This window comes from Miniopterus schreibersii (assembly GCF_964146895.1).
Source record: "Miniopterus schreibersii genome assembly, chromosome: 19".
NCBI classification, from domain to species: domain Eukaryota; kingdom Metazoa; phylum Chordata; class Mammalia; order Chiroptera; family Miniopteridae; genus Miniopterus; species Miniopterus schreibersii.
The window spans coordinates 20,994,718-21,009,693 of NC_138119.1; the positions used below are offsets into that span (position 1 = coordinate 20,994,718).

The 14,976-nt window shown below is 45.9% G+C and overlaps 1 protein-coding gene across 1 annotated transcript in view; it reads left to right on the plus strand.

The window, feature by feature from the left end:
• The window catches only part of CACNA1E (calcium voltage-gated channel subunit alpha1 E), a 351,537-nt gene that overhangs the window by 168,584 nt on the left and 167,977 nt on the right, over nt 1-14,976 (plus strand). The window contains exons 6-8 of the mRNA XM_081120447.1: nt 8,002-8,105; nt 9,464-9,616; nt 10,772-10,953. Coding sequence (XP_080976573.1) covers nt 8,002-8,105; nt 9,464-9,616; nt 10,772-10,953 — 439 coding nt within the window. The remainder of the gene's footprint in view (nt 1-8,001; nt 8,106-9,463; nt 9,617-10,771; nt 10,954-14,976) is intronic.

The window sequence follows — 14,976 nt, forward strand, 5'->3', positions numbered from 1 at the left end:
CTGTGCCTCAGCTGCCTCCGTCCCTGACTCGCCATCTCACAAATGCTCATTGTTGGCCCCGAGGGAGACCTGGGGAGAGAAAGTGTGTGGGTGGTGGTAGATGAACAGAAATCCCTCACCACTACTAGGAAAACAATTCAGGGAACATGTATTTATGTCAGGGAGTTCTTATAACGTGGGATTTCCCTCTCCGGCAATTCTCCGTCTTTGCCGACTCTCCGAAGCACAGTTCTGGTAACACTCATACGATGCTGCAATCGTAGGGCGCCGTAACGCTCTGCAGAGAGGCAGCCCGTGGTCTTCTTAGCGAAGGCATTCGTCAAATACATGTGCCTTTGGGATATATTTCTAGCATTAGCTATTATCTTTTGTAGCTGCTGAAAGTGCTCCAAATTTGGAATCTAAATTTCTGGGTTTGAGTCTCAGTTTAACCATTTACTATCGCAGTGACCTTGGGCTGGCCAGTTTCTCTTTCTGAGCTATAAGATGAGAGCTGATGGTAAATGTATGGAACAAAGCTATGGAAACTGAAACAGTCATGAGGTATTTCCTTACCATCATCATCATCATCATCATCACCATCGCCGTCGTCATCTCCGGACCTGAATGGCAGCAATAGAGCTTCTGCCCATCACTTGGCATTTCCCTTTGCTGTGTCTGAGTGAATAATCGGGGGCTTTCTCATAAAAAAGAAAGAAACCCAGGACCATTGGCAGGGACTCAACCTTTGTTTCCATTACATGGAGGTTAAGCAACTAAAACCCTCCCCTGTATGTTTCCTTGTTTGTGTCCTCGCATCATTCAGGGCAACTTCTTTTGGATTAAAGCTTCTTTTGGAGATGTGCTGGGTAAGTTAAGCTTCATGGAACCTCGAATGATGTTTAAGGAAGAAGACGGAGGGCGTTTTCGTCACTGCTGGCAGTGCCTCAAATCTATGCCTTGTGACTGGGGGTCACCCTGGCCACCTCCTTATTTCTGCCTGAGAGGGGCTGTGTGTATTTATCCTGGGGGGCTAGGGACTTGGTGTGAAACATGTGCATTGCGTTTAATCAGGCTATTGCTCAGTGTGGAGGAATTGCTATCTGAGAGGTTCTCCTACAGCAGTAGTTTCAACCAGGGGTGCCGCCCAAAGGACATTTAACTATATTTGAGACATTTTTAATTGTCATAACCTGGAAAGGGGGAGACTAGAGAAGGGGTTACTACTGGCATCTAGTGGACAGAAGCCAAAGATGCTGCTAAACATCCCACAATGCACAGTCTCCCCCCCAAAGATCTGGTCTCGAATGTCAATACAACCTCCTCTCCTTGGTGTGACATGGTCTAATTGCTGAACTTTCTTTTGGTGGGAAAGGAAAGGGGATTTTTAGGCTATGATTTTTTTGTCCCTCAAAATGCATATTTTGAGACCATTTCATATGCACTAAGATTCTCATGAAACTTAATTAGGAACCACGTTTTAAATTCCAAAAAGGGCTACCTTACCTTTGATAAGTACAGAACTACTTATTCCCTCCTGGAAAGGGCACAGATCTTCTTTATTGGAAAGAGACAACTTGACCTACCTTGCTTCCCATCCTCCTAAGAAATATTAGAGCTTCCTGGCCTAATGTGTGTGTGTGTGTGTGTGTGTGTGTGTGTGTGTGTGTGTGTGTGTAAAGTAAATGATTGCCAAAGGGGGGGGCGGGGCTGAGGGTATGGGAATAAAAAAATAGTGGAGGGGCAAAAAGAAAGAGAAAAAAAATAGGTAATAAAAAACCCTATCAACTATTAAACCAAATATAAGATAATTTGCTATAGTCATAAAAACATTTTATGTATTGTTTATGGGCTTGTTTGTGGGCTTAGAAGAAGATCCACACTCTGTTTTGGCTATAAATTAGCTCAGACACAAGCCCAACACACACACACACACAGAGTCTCATGCGGGTTTTGAAGTTAGTGGGTGTGTATGTGATCTCTTTAAGACGGCCCATTCTGGAGGAGGGCAGGATACTGATGCTTCTTCAGGTACCATAGGTGGGATTGGGCTCTCTCCTAGAATATGTCTGCAGTTCTTGGAAAGGTGCAAAATCTTTCAAGGCCAACTCTTTCATGGTTCTGGGAAAGCACCAAGAAGCCTCACGGTGCTATTAAGGCAGCAATTCATGTTGGTTCACTTGTCTTCTTCAAAACAGTCTCCTTAGCGAGCGTGAGCAGTATACTGGCTGGTCTCTCTATGTCTGGGTTTTTCAAACTGTGGGTCAGCCTCCTTAAAGAGTCATGAAGTACATTTAGTTGGTTGCAATCAGCATTAAAAAAAATAAGAGAGGAAGAACTGAAGAGAAAATATGAGTATATCACACATAGAAAAAAAAAAGTTATTTTATAAAACATTATGTAATCATATATATAAATGCACCCTGGCTTGTGATGTAAAATATATTTCCTACTGTAGGCTATGGATCAAAAGTATTTGAAAGTCATTTCTTACATTAACCCTCTTCAGAAGGCACTGTCCCCATTTTACGGATGAAAAAACTATAGCTCAAGAGAGGCCACTGCATAAGGCCAGATGGCTAGTGTGACTGATGGAACAGGTATTTGAAACCAGCAGTGAGAGCGTGTGTTCACCTGCTTTCTCAGAATCCCAGTTCAAGTCTCTCTCGATTGTAAACCTGTTCCAAAGACAGGTAGGATGTCCTTTGGTTTCTGAAGTCTGGATCATGTTATTTAGGCAGGGGAGGGAAGGCAAAGGAGGGGCTCTCTCAGGCAAGAGGGAGGCTGCAAAGTAAGAGGTGAATCTAAGACGTGTGTTAAAGGAAGGAGATGATAGGTTTTGGTGCCTCTCTGGAGGTAAAATAGTAAAAGACATGAAGAATCTAACCATTTACAGAACACTTTTAAGTGGATGCAGCAGCTCACTTATGTTGATGACCCATGGACGTGGCATCCTGACTCAACTCTGTGTTGGAAATCCCACTAGAATTAGATCCCTTCCTGCCTTCTCTTGGTCTCCTCATAACATGGGCTGGTTAAATACATCTTACCAGCTGCTAGTGTTAATCAACCTTTTTCCACAGATAGGAACTACTTGCCTTTTGAATGCTAATGAGGTTCTTTCTCCCTTGGGATCTATATGGGCAGAGACAAAACAGGTTGTTCTGGGGCTCAGGGGGGAATCCTGGACCTAATGGGAGCAGACCCCTGGGTTGTGTCTCTTCTCAGAAGAGAACTTGCCCATGTGTTTATGGCCTGGGTAACAACTGAGAGGGAAGCTCTTTACCTGGTCATTTCTCTTACCACTTAAGTAGAGTAGTCTGATTTAGCAAATAAAAATACAGGATGCCTAGTTACATTTGAATTTCAGATAAACAGTGGATAACTTTAGTGTAACATTTATATAATACTTCAGGGTATTTTTCAGCCATGGACGTGCACAGTGAAATATGTGTGTGAAAGAAGACTGTTAGACCTGGGTTGACAAGGTGGCTAAGACAGAACCCAGGTCAGAAGGATCGCAGGGTTGAAGAAGTCTTGGGTGACTGTCCTGGGGAGAGACCATTCGATTATAATTGCCCAGAGCCTTACTTCCATCTTCTGCCCTGCCATGCCACTACAGTGATGGTCATGCCACACCCTCAGCATCACATCTGCCTCCATTCTCTTCTTACCTGCTGACAATTAAAAGCAAACACCTTAGCAGTAGGGCTGAGCCACGACATCCATCAGGAATCCGCTTTTCAACATTTACGATGTGCAGAACACTGCATCTGTGCTGCTGGTGGTTAGAGGTTCATGTTTGTTCTCTGACTCTCCTCTGCTCTGGGGTAACATAGTAATTAAGCACTCCCTCCTCTGTGTACAGAGCTCTCCACCAGGCTCTGTGTTCATGGTGACAGAAGAAATGGAAAAAGAGCTTAGGCTTTTATTAACTGAGAATTGGAGTGATCCTCGGTGGCCTCACTCTGATTTTGTGGCACCTTTGTCTCTTCATGAGTGTATGTGTAGATACTGTGATAGTCGTCACCTGAGGGGCATTGAGCCTCCCACCCTGCTGATCTTGAGAGTGATTCATGGCAAGTCTGTGGGAGGTCGTGGTTTGTGGCCTTGCAATGAAGGGAACCAAATTCTTGGTTTATTTGGGGACCAAACACTGTGGCCTTGGTATTATTTTAGAAACACGCTGGACTGAGGATCAGGGGAGCTGTCCAGTGCTGAGAAGACATCACGCAATCTGTTCTCAGTGAAAAATGAGTTCTTTTGTGGTGTTGTGAGAAAAGAATTTTAAAGACATATGTGTGAAGTTTAAATGTGACGGCAAGATTTTATTGTGACTTAGGGAATTAATACACCCTTGGGGATGTGGAGGGTGGTCAGGCTCTAGCAGGGCCAGAAAGGGATTGGCTTTGGTATCAGGAGAGAACTGACTTTAACTCCTGGTCTTGCCATTTATAAGCAGTTTCATTTTTTCTATGCTTCCATTTCCTCTTCTATGAAATGGGGGCAATTGTAACATGAGGATAATTTTGAGGATTTCATGAGATAGTGTATTTGAGATGCTAGCAGATAGCACTGTGTTTGTCACTGCAGCATTTCCCATGCTCATAGGACTTTATAAATTCCTCCGTTATGACCTTCTTCATGGTGAATTATAATTATTTCATTTCTATGTCTGTCTCCTTCTACTAGACTGAGGGCCGGGCCTTTTCCTAGTGTTCACGTTCCCCTCGCCTCCTGCCCAGGGCCTGCTATATCCGAGGCCCAGAGTCGTCCTGAGCTGTATACACTTCAGGACTTGGGTTTTGCCAGGAGACAAGCCTTTACATTTGGGGTCTTCCTCCTGCCCTCTTTCTTTCTCTAACTCCCCTGCTAAAGATGGGCAGAGCCTGTCCTCTGCATCTGCTTGAGAGCGGGAGCCTTAGGACTGTATTGGGCCATCCTCACTAGACTCTAAAATGCTCTGGGACGCATGTCCAGTGCACTCCTGTGTGACCAAACAGACACGTGTTTGAGCAGCGTCCCAGCTGTGGTCCCTGCTCCTTTCAAGGATTTCTGTGGTATTCTGCACGCTTATTACTTTCATCAGTCACCCCTGGAGCACCTCTTACTTGCCACACTCTGGGCTGGGTGTGGGGGACATAGAGATGAGGAAGGACAGTATCTCTGCCTGAGGTGTCCCCGATCTCGCAGGGGAGCCAGATTAGAAAACAAAGAATTTCTCCATCAGTTCATAAGGACCATGATGGTGGTGGGCTCAGAATTTTATGGACGCACAGAAGCAGGGTCCTTTTCCTCAATTATCTTTTCCCCCCAAGAATCCCCATTGCTCCTGCTTCTAACAGGTGGAGGGGGGAGCCAAGTCGTAATTCCCACCCCCGAGGACTCTCTGAACACGGGGAGGTAGCGGCTGAAGGCCTAGCAGACAGCCCTCTTGCTCTGGAAGGAGGTCAAGTTCAAGGCCCGGGGGGCAGGGCGCAGGGCGCAGGCGGCATGGCCCCGGCTGAAGCGGGGCTCGGAGGACTTGGGGAGCAGGTCGGTTCAGCCCAGGGCTGCGCTTGGTGGAAAGAACATGGACCTACCTCGTGGCTGGCTCCTGAGGCCCCTGCAATGCGTACCTCAGTTTTGCTTCTCTCTTTCAGGTTAGCTTTATTTACTCATGTTCTCTTTCCTGTGTAAGCTTTCTTATCTCCAACATTTGCTTCCCCGCCAGCTCTCATTTCTTCATATTTTCCCTCCTGTTTTCATCTCCATGTTTTCTTTCACTGCTCACTTCTCTCTCCTCTCCCTCTATGGTCTTTCCCTCTCTCTACACTTGTGCCTTTTTGCCTTTTAATTTTTGCCTTTCTGCCCCTACCTCCTTGTTCTGAAATGCATCTTGTTCAGCTCAGGGCTAGGAGGGCATTTTCATTTTCCACAGCCCCTTTTATGCTATGAAAGAGCATCTCGTGTGTATCTGGGTGTCCCAGGAAACAGAACTCTGGTTTCTGACCTGGGCAGATCCTCCCTCCCTTTTCTAAGATGATGGAAGGAACCAGAGGGAAAGCAGAGACCCCACGTGCACCTCAGAAGGCTCCAAGTTCAAGGCTCCTTCCCCTGTTAGCAGAATTGGCCAAACAACAACCCCATTTCCTGCCCTTCCAGTTCCCTGTCTCTCCACCTATACTTGACATTTTTCTCTACCTCTTTCCTTTATTATTATTTTTATTTCTGTCCTATTTTCCATGTTTCTCTTTGATCTCTCTTCTCTTGTTTTTCCTTACTTATTAGAAATTATGCCACTCCCCTCCTTAATTTTCCTCGTTGGCCTTGGAAGATAGAGTCAAAAGGAGTGTCAGAGACTCCATTCCCGATTCCCTCCTTTTCAGATGAGCACTTGGGATCTGGGTCAGGAGAGATGGAGAAGACTTGGGAAGCTTGCCTCCCTCCTGAGATTCTCTATGAGAATAGGATTTCTGTCTGGTTCTTGTTTTGAGATCGGATTAGCATAGAATTACAGAATCTTAAAGTTCAAAGAAATCTCTATTGGTCCTTCAAAATACCCTTCAACCCAAACAGGAACCCTCTTAACTTCCTAACAGATAGTTCTATAGTCTATTCTTGAGTACTTTGAATGTTAGGAAGTAGTCTGCTTTGGTGCTGGGCAGCTCTCCCTGTTTCAAAGTTATTGTTCATGGTTCTGATGTCCTGGATCTGTGTGCTTTGATCCTATGGACTCTCTGTCTGCTTCTTAGAGATACATAGCATAAGCCTTTCATTCACATTTTCTTTCAAGTATGGAAGGCACTTCAAGTATCTTCTTCAATACTTGAAATGTTTCAGAGGGTTTCTACCAAAAATAATTAAGTGGAATGAAGTATTCTTGGCACCCTTTGACTATATAGATAACTCAGTTTGCTAAATGACTCATTCCCAGTGGTTCCAGAAAGCTGAAATTGTCCTGGAGTGCTTCTGAGGGAGAGCAGGGAACTATCCCACAGGCAGAAGGCTAAAATTAGAGTTGCCAAACTCATTTTATTAATGTTTGTGTTGGATGTAATGCCTGTTTGGCACATTATAGTATACTGACCACTCTTCATATTCTATGCCATGTCATTTTATTTTTATACCTAGGCCTTGGTACTCCCCTGTTCTGTGGATGAGGGTAGGGAGGCTCGTCGAGGTTCAGTGACTTGCCTCAAGTCACCCAATTCTCAAGTGCATGAGTGAGGACTTATACCAAGTTCTTTTGGCTTTTGGCCTTTTGCTGTGTCTTCTGTTAATACTTGAATGTCTTTGTCTCTCCAAAGTATCTGCAGTGTCATGGGATTAAACGAAATAAACTGTCTCCTCAAGACAAGGAACTGGTGTTCACAATCTAATAGGATTTTAATGGTTTGGGTGTGTGGTTTTTATGTGTGTGTGTGTTTCTGATATGGCTGTGGAAGGGGGGAAAATGGAAGCAAAGAAACCAAATCTAGGTCACACAGTGATTTTGGACAATTATAAAAATATCGTATGGGGACCAGAAAAGTTACTCCCTAATTATAAGCATCCGTGTGATTGATTTGTCTGGTCAAAATTCTAAGTGTCAAGGTGGAGAGGAATGAGTTACTCCTTTATTGTAGTTAATCCAGGGAAGTTTTCTGATGGAGATAGGAGACAGGGGAATCGAAGAAAATTTTGAAATAAAAAATATGAGGGCTTTGGTGGTTGGAAAGGTGGAAGGTCTGCAAGGAACAGAGAGGAGTGTAGGGAACAGGAATGGGACAGGTGCTGGAGACCTTGTGTTTTACTAAGAATTTGGAACTAGGATTCTAATATGATGATATATTTTCCTTCTTTGCAAAGTGAAATCCATGGGGCTAAATTCAATTCCACTTGGAACCACCGGTGATTCACCCCAGCTCAGGTGCGCCCACATACAGCCGGCATCAGCTCTGTGTGCTTTCCTGGCTGATCCTTCTTTAATCCAGCTTCCCCCATGGACAGGGGAGAAAGCCAGACACTGGTAACCTTGACCCTCTGTGTCTCCATCTGCAGCATCCTGGCCACTGCGGGAACCCACTTCAACACGCATGTGGACCTGAGGACCCTCCGGGCCGTGCGTGTCCTGAGGCCCCTGAAGCTCGTGTCGGGGATACCCAGTAAGCACCGTTTTTTCTTCTTTCTACTCTGCTAATAGCTTCCTTGATATGTCCTTAACTGGACTGGGTCTAAGAGAATGTGGGATAGATAAGAAACAGTTTTTCCTGGGAGTTAACCCCTGTGGTAATAAATAGTGTATGCAGCAACCTGACATGATACTTCTTTTTTAAACTTAGCAGCTTTTTTTTTTTCTTTTCAGATTTAAAGATAATGAAAGATCATTATAGAAACTTTGGAAAATTCAGGAAATGATATATTATGAAAATGAAAAGCACTCATTATCCTATCAGAAATCACTTTTTTTGGTTTGTTAATCCTCTACTGAGAATATTTTTTCCATTGATTTTTTTAGAGAGAGTGGAAGAGAAGAAGGGGGGTAGAGAGAGAGCGAGAGAAACATCGACGTGAGAGAGACATGTTGATTGGTTGCCTCCCACAGGTGCCCCTACTGGGGCCGGGGATCAAACCTACACCCCAGGTACGCGCCCTTGACCCGAAATCAAACCAGCGACCCTTCAGTTTACAGACTGGTGCTCTAACCACTTAGCAACACAGGCCAGGGCCAGAAATAACTTCTAACATTTCTGTATATTTTTTCCTGTGCATTTAAAATATAAGTGTGATCATACTGTATATATAGTTTTAGATCCCTCCATAAGTATTTTATTTTCCTGACATTAAAAATTCTTCAGAGATGTAATTTCAAAATCTGCACTATTGCCTGTCATATGGGTCATGACGGACTTAGCTATGGTGCTGGATATTTAGGTTATTTCCAGGTGTGTTTTTTCCAACTGGAAATAGTGCTGTGGCAAACATCTTTTTGCTTCGATCTTATGCACATCTCTGATTATTTTCTTAGGCTAGAACCCTAGAAGGACCATTTCTGGGTCAGAGGGTTGGTATTTTATGAATACTGGTTGTACTGAACGTGCTGTGACAGTGGCGACTGGGAGAGCCAGGCCCGAGATAGAACGGTGGGGAGGGTGAACTCTGTCCTTGCTCTCACAGGACTTGCAGCCTCGCAGGGCTGGGACCGATTCCCTTTAGGAAACAAGCACATTCTAGTAAGTTTAATCCAGAAGACGACAGGGGTGAAACAGATGAGGGAAGGGCAGGAGGCATGCAGAAGACCAGGGCGAGGAGGAGGAGGGGATTGGTCCGTGGAGGAAGTAGGGCTGGCAGTTTGCACTTGACTTGCCCTGGTTATCCCTTTGGGGACTGTCTTGATCATTTTGGGACCAATGGTTCTTTTCCCTCCAAGACTTGCCCTCCCCCGGGAGAGGGGAGACTGAGCCCGCGTGGGCAGATGGCCCCAAGCGAGGCTCCGTTAGTCGTCCTCTTGCCTCCCTTCCAGGCCTGCAGATCGTGCTGAAGTCCATCATGAAGGCCATGGTGCCCCTGCTGCAGATCGGCCTCCTGCTCTTCTTCGCCATCCTGATGTTCGCTATCATTGGCTTGGAGTTCTACAGTGGGAAGCTGCACCGCGCCTGCTTCATGAACAATTCAGGTACGGTCGCTGCTTTCTTGTCTCCCTCTTCTTCCCTTCTCCCCTCGGGTCAGGGGGGTCCTTTCAGGGCATTAATCAGACACTGCTTGGATAGTAGGTTCTATCCCCACCCTACAAATAGAACCAGAAACTTCCTAGTCAGCAGCCTTTGGAGGCACAGCCAGGCTAGACTAAACATCCCAATCGGATGCTGAGATTGCAAAGCTAATACTCTCCTAGGTTTGCAGTTGGAGGATTTCAAACAGGAGGTCTCCGCTCCCCCATCCACAGTGGAAGGCTATAGGAGTGTGTGTGAGAAACCATCTGTCTGAAGACAGACCCTCTCCGACCCACAGGCTAGTGAGACCTAGGAGCTCAGAGTCAGGGTCCCTTCATATCTGTGGAGATGTTTTTCCTTTGTGGTCCATCTCATGACCTTCCTCCCTGCTGTGACCGACAAACAGTGTGGAGGAACTGAGACAGCTCTGAGCTTGGCTTGGCAGGGGAGCTTGGGAGACTGGTGGGGTACACAGGCTCCAAATTCTTATCTCTTTGTATCTCATCGCTCTTTGCAAGTTGAGTAGAGAGCCCTAGGAGGAAAGGGGATGGGGAGAGGTTGAAGAAGGCCAATTAGGCACCATGTTTTTTATGAAAAGAATCTTCAAAGGATACCTTCCACCTTGGATTTATTTTTCAGTTTGGTCTTTTATTCAAGACCAGGAATTTAGGCCAAAAAAAAAAAAAAAAAAGTTAAGGCTCACCAAAGGGACTGTAGTTTATGATGGTCCCCAAGAGACACAGAAAGAACTCATGGTCTATCCTAGAGTCTGAAGTTTAGAAAATCAGTAAGATCCTGCCTTCACCTCAGACCTTTCTGTGTGACCAGTCCTATAAATTTCTGGTACGCAGCTGAGGGTAGAGGCTGTGGCCTGTGGAGAATGGGGACCACGTGCAGGACCAGCTTCATTTTTGGAGGAGGCTGGGAAATACTGGTTTGAACACAAGGGATGTGACGTGTGAGGTGCAGAGAGGCCAGAGATGGGAGGGAGCCCGAGACAGCAAAGGACACATCTTTCTGTGGGAAATAGAATTGCATGCTTGTGGCTTCCTGGGGTCATTGCCAGCTCATGCTAAATACCATGTGGTTTACCCCCCACCCTCCAAATGTGCGTGCAGGTATTCTCGAAGGATTCGACCCCCCTCACCCGTGTGGCGTGCAGGGCTGCCCAGCTGGTTATGAATGCAGGGACTGGATCGGCCCCAACGACGGGATCACCCAGTTTGACAACATCCTCTTTGCTGTGTTGACTGTCTTCCAGTGCATCACCATGGAAGGGTGGACCACAGTGCTGTACAATGTGAGTCGAGCTGGCGAGGGGCGGGAGCAGAGGGCAGAAATGGGGCAGGTGGCTCCTGCATTGTTTGGGATGGTTAATCTCGGGAAAAGGAGGGCTGGAGATGTGTGTGAGCGTGCACACGTGCATGCAGATATGTGGGTGTGCGCTTGTGTATGTGTGTACTCAGTTGTGGGAAATCTTAGCTTCCATTGTCTGGCCTCTGTCTAAGTGGAAGTACACAGCTTCTTAATACAGGAAATTACGCCGCATATTGGATGGATGAATAGCTAGTTAAATCAGGTAACCCCAGCAGTTACAGAGAGTATGCTCTGTGACAGTTTGACATGGTGGTGGGATTCAGTGAGGGGTACCAAGGGGTATATATTTCTTGGTTACTGTCTCCTAAGAGCTTACCATTGGTCTGGGAGGATATTACAGTAGTTCTCAACCCTGGCTGCACATTAGAATCAGCTGGGAGCTTTAAAAATTTACACCCCCTGGGCTCCACTCCAGACAAATTAAGTAGGGATAGCTATGGGTAAAGGCCTGTCATTGATTTTTTTTTCTAAAGCTTCCTAGCTGATTCTAATATTCAGCTACCTTCAAGAACCACTGTATTATAGGCACATAAGAAATGTGCTTAATTATAAGACTCACTAGGGATGCTGGTGAAAAATTCAGGTTCACAGGCCCTTTTTAAGCAGGGTTTGATTTTGTGTTGCTTTGAATAGTTGGTGAGCTTTCTACAAGTGCCCCTTGTGATTCACATGATCGGACATGTCTGCAAGGTTCTGAGTTGGCACACAAGACAACTGCCTGACGGCCTGTCAGGGATGTTAGGAGATGCCTGCCTGGGGAAAGAAGTTAGGTAGGTGACCACTGAAGGCTCCTGTACATCCTGGAGTCTGATTTTAACAAGTTATGAAAGGTGTGGTGCAGGTCTAAGTTCTAAAGTAAGACAGGGTTGGGGGTGGGCATGATTTGATGCCTAAGGAGCCTAGGTGGGCAGAGCCATTTGGGCAGGTTGCCTTAGTAAGCAGGTGCTTACAAAGGTCTGTACCCTCATATGCATCCAGCCAGCCCACCCCCAGGCAGATACCTTTGGAACTATCATCCCTCTTCCCTGCACTCCCACAGTCTGCCTTTACCTTAAGGTACCTTCTGTTTTCTTTTAACCTAATTCCATCTTCATAAGGTATTTTGGGTGGGGCACAGTGTGGCTTCTACAAAGCCCCTCTTTAGAAGGAGCTCTGGGTATAATCTGTACTGGAGAAAAAGGAAATGTTATGTCTCAGGAGAGACTCACCCAGAATGTAATGCCTGAGGAGCCAGGACAAGTAGGTGCTTAGTAAATGTCCATTACTAACCTGGATTCAGCCCCATACAGGCTGAACAAGGCAGGAAGGAGCTGGCAGAAAAGAGCCACAGGCTGTTAGGCTAGAGCTCTAAAGGGCAGTGAAGAAGTCCCAGGGACCAGCCTATGCCCGCGATGCCCAGGGCTTATGTGTGACTGACCTAGAAAAGCCTTGAGGATTTTCACCAGCTGCGGTGGGGTGGCAGGAAGGAGCGAAGGAAGGCAAGACTGATCAGTGCCATCACTCCTCATTTGGGACAGGAAGGATGTCTTGAGGCCATGTCACTCAGATTGGCCAGGTGCCTCTGGGAATTACAGCACTGGCCCCACGTCATTGGTGGTGGGTGTCATTTGTGGGGCTTAGAAGTGATGCAGTTCAGTTATATGTGTTGACTCACCTAAGTGATGTGATAAATGCATTGAAAGCCTGAAAGGAGAAGTGTTGCTTTTGAAGATACAGGTGTGATCTGTTGGTCCTCCAGAGCCAAGACTCAGAGGACATTGAGACAGGCAGGAACACAGCTGAATCACTCATCGTTTGTATTAGTTTCTTTGTTCATTCATTAAACACATATTAAGTGAGCACCTTCTATATCTAAAGCACTGTGCTAGGCATTGGGGAAACAGGGAGAAAATTTCCATCTCTCCTTAGTTATCTAGCCAACATGTGTATGGAGGTCACACAAAGGGACAGTGACCCTGCTTTCCTCTGTAGATTTGTGCCACCGAGGAAGTGGGGAGGAAAAACAGTCAAGCTGTAGACCTTCTGAAACCTCTCATTGCCTGGGCTCCCAGCCACCCCATCAGCCATTGAACTGCATTGAATTGAATGCCTCCTGCTACCCCTGTGGCTAGATCCAGGGTTGAGGGAGCTAGGTGAGCTGCAGGGCTGGTTTCCAAAACATAGCAGGCTGCTCATTGGCAGAATGACCTCATGTCCACTTTGAAATGACATCACTTTCCGAAGCATTGGATCTAGTGACAGGGCATGGAGCCAGGAGTCCACAGGCAGAGGCGATGGTCATAGTGAGGTAGATGACTACCTTGATTCAGGAGAAATTGTATGGAAAAGGCACCCCAATTTCAGCCAGTGAAACAAGAACCAAGCCTGCCTCCCTAGAAAGAGAGAGCCAGCAAAGGCTGGGCTTCATTTGAGCAGGGAACTAGGGTGTGAAGCATGACCCAGGCGGTGCTCTTTTATAGGAGCAGGACACACATTCTGGAGTTAGGGTTGTCTGCTCCTGGGGGAGCGGGTTCAGCGTACTGGACTCTTAGTGTTGAGCATAGGGCTAGAAATATATGGAGGAGTCACATCATATAAGCTTTTAATTTACCCAAATTCAGCCATTCAGCTTGGACAGGAAAGAGGGTCAGGGAGTGGGAGAAAATGACTTAACTAGTACAGACTAATTTTACCTACCAATCCTTTCAATGAGCTTTTTGCCCACTGAAGGTGTGAGATGAGAGATTCCTGGGATCTTGCCTGAAAATCAGAGATTCTGGTGGTCCATGTCAGCACTACCTGAGTATTTCTCTTCTTTTAATTTTAACTCACAACTTTGTAATGACAACATTTTGCACATATATTAGAACTGGTTGCACACCATGGAATGAACAATGAATAGCTAGCTAGTCAAATTAGTATTATAAATATATGTATATATATGTATGTTTCTACATGTAGAGAAATTGCTCACTGTGCCATTACTACCACCACCACCATAAGATACAAATGTAACTGGGTTTTCTCTTTTCTGCCACCCAGTCTGGGAAGGCCCAATTCATCCAGCTGCTTATTTCCTCACACCGGCCACAAGAAAAGGGGAACCCCTGTTTCCCAGTCCAACACCCCTTCTATTCACTGGTGGCAACAAATATGGGAGATTTATTGGTGCCAGTTATGCCCAAACCAGTAGGAGAACCTTCAAGTTTTCACTGTACATAGATGCTCTCTCAAGCATGCGGACTCAGTTTAACCCCTTTATATACAACCTAAGTGCTTTGCCAGGGCTGCATCCTTTATCTGCTGCACAGACTCTTGCTAAATGCCTCCTGTGACCTTGTGGTGCTCTGCCACTGATGACTCTTAACTTCATTTGCATGCAGCTTTTCTCCTTATAATGCATTATTGTAAGGCTGGCGGGTTCCCATCGTCATGGCAACCCGAGTCCTCTGTGCTCCAGTTAGTCTCTACCAAAACTTCCACTCTGCTTGGTCAAACTCCAACTGTATTCTTGGCTTGCCTCTCTCTTGTGGTAGAAAGAATGCAAAGCAGTCTGGGGTTCTTCTGGCTGCTTCTTCCTGTTTTGACTGTCTCTCCAAACAAAGGTCTCCTCAACTTGCAAACACCTCTGTTCTTACTCATTTAATTCAGGTATTTCTCCTAGTCTGGATAGGGGTTCCTTCTCCAGTACAATATGTTCTCTTTCTGATCAACAATGCTCACCCTACAGATGCGACTGTGGCTCAGGTATTAACTTGTAACCACCATCACTTGGGTCAGACTGACTCCGAGAACTGGCTTTCTCCCGGTTCTGGTCTTATTTCTCTTTGTCATTCTGGGTGTGTGTCATCTGTTGTTTGTGTTATGAGGACTAATATAGAGGTTGCAGAGGTTCCCAGTCTCTGTTTGCATTTCCTTTCATCTGTGCTCTTAAAATCCAGTATCTTTTCACCTGTATTCCTGTAGC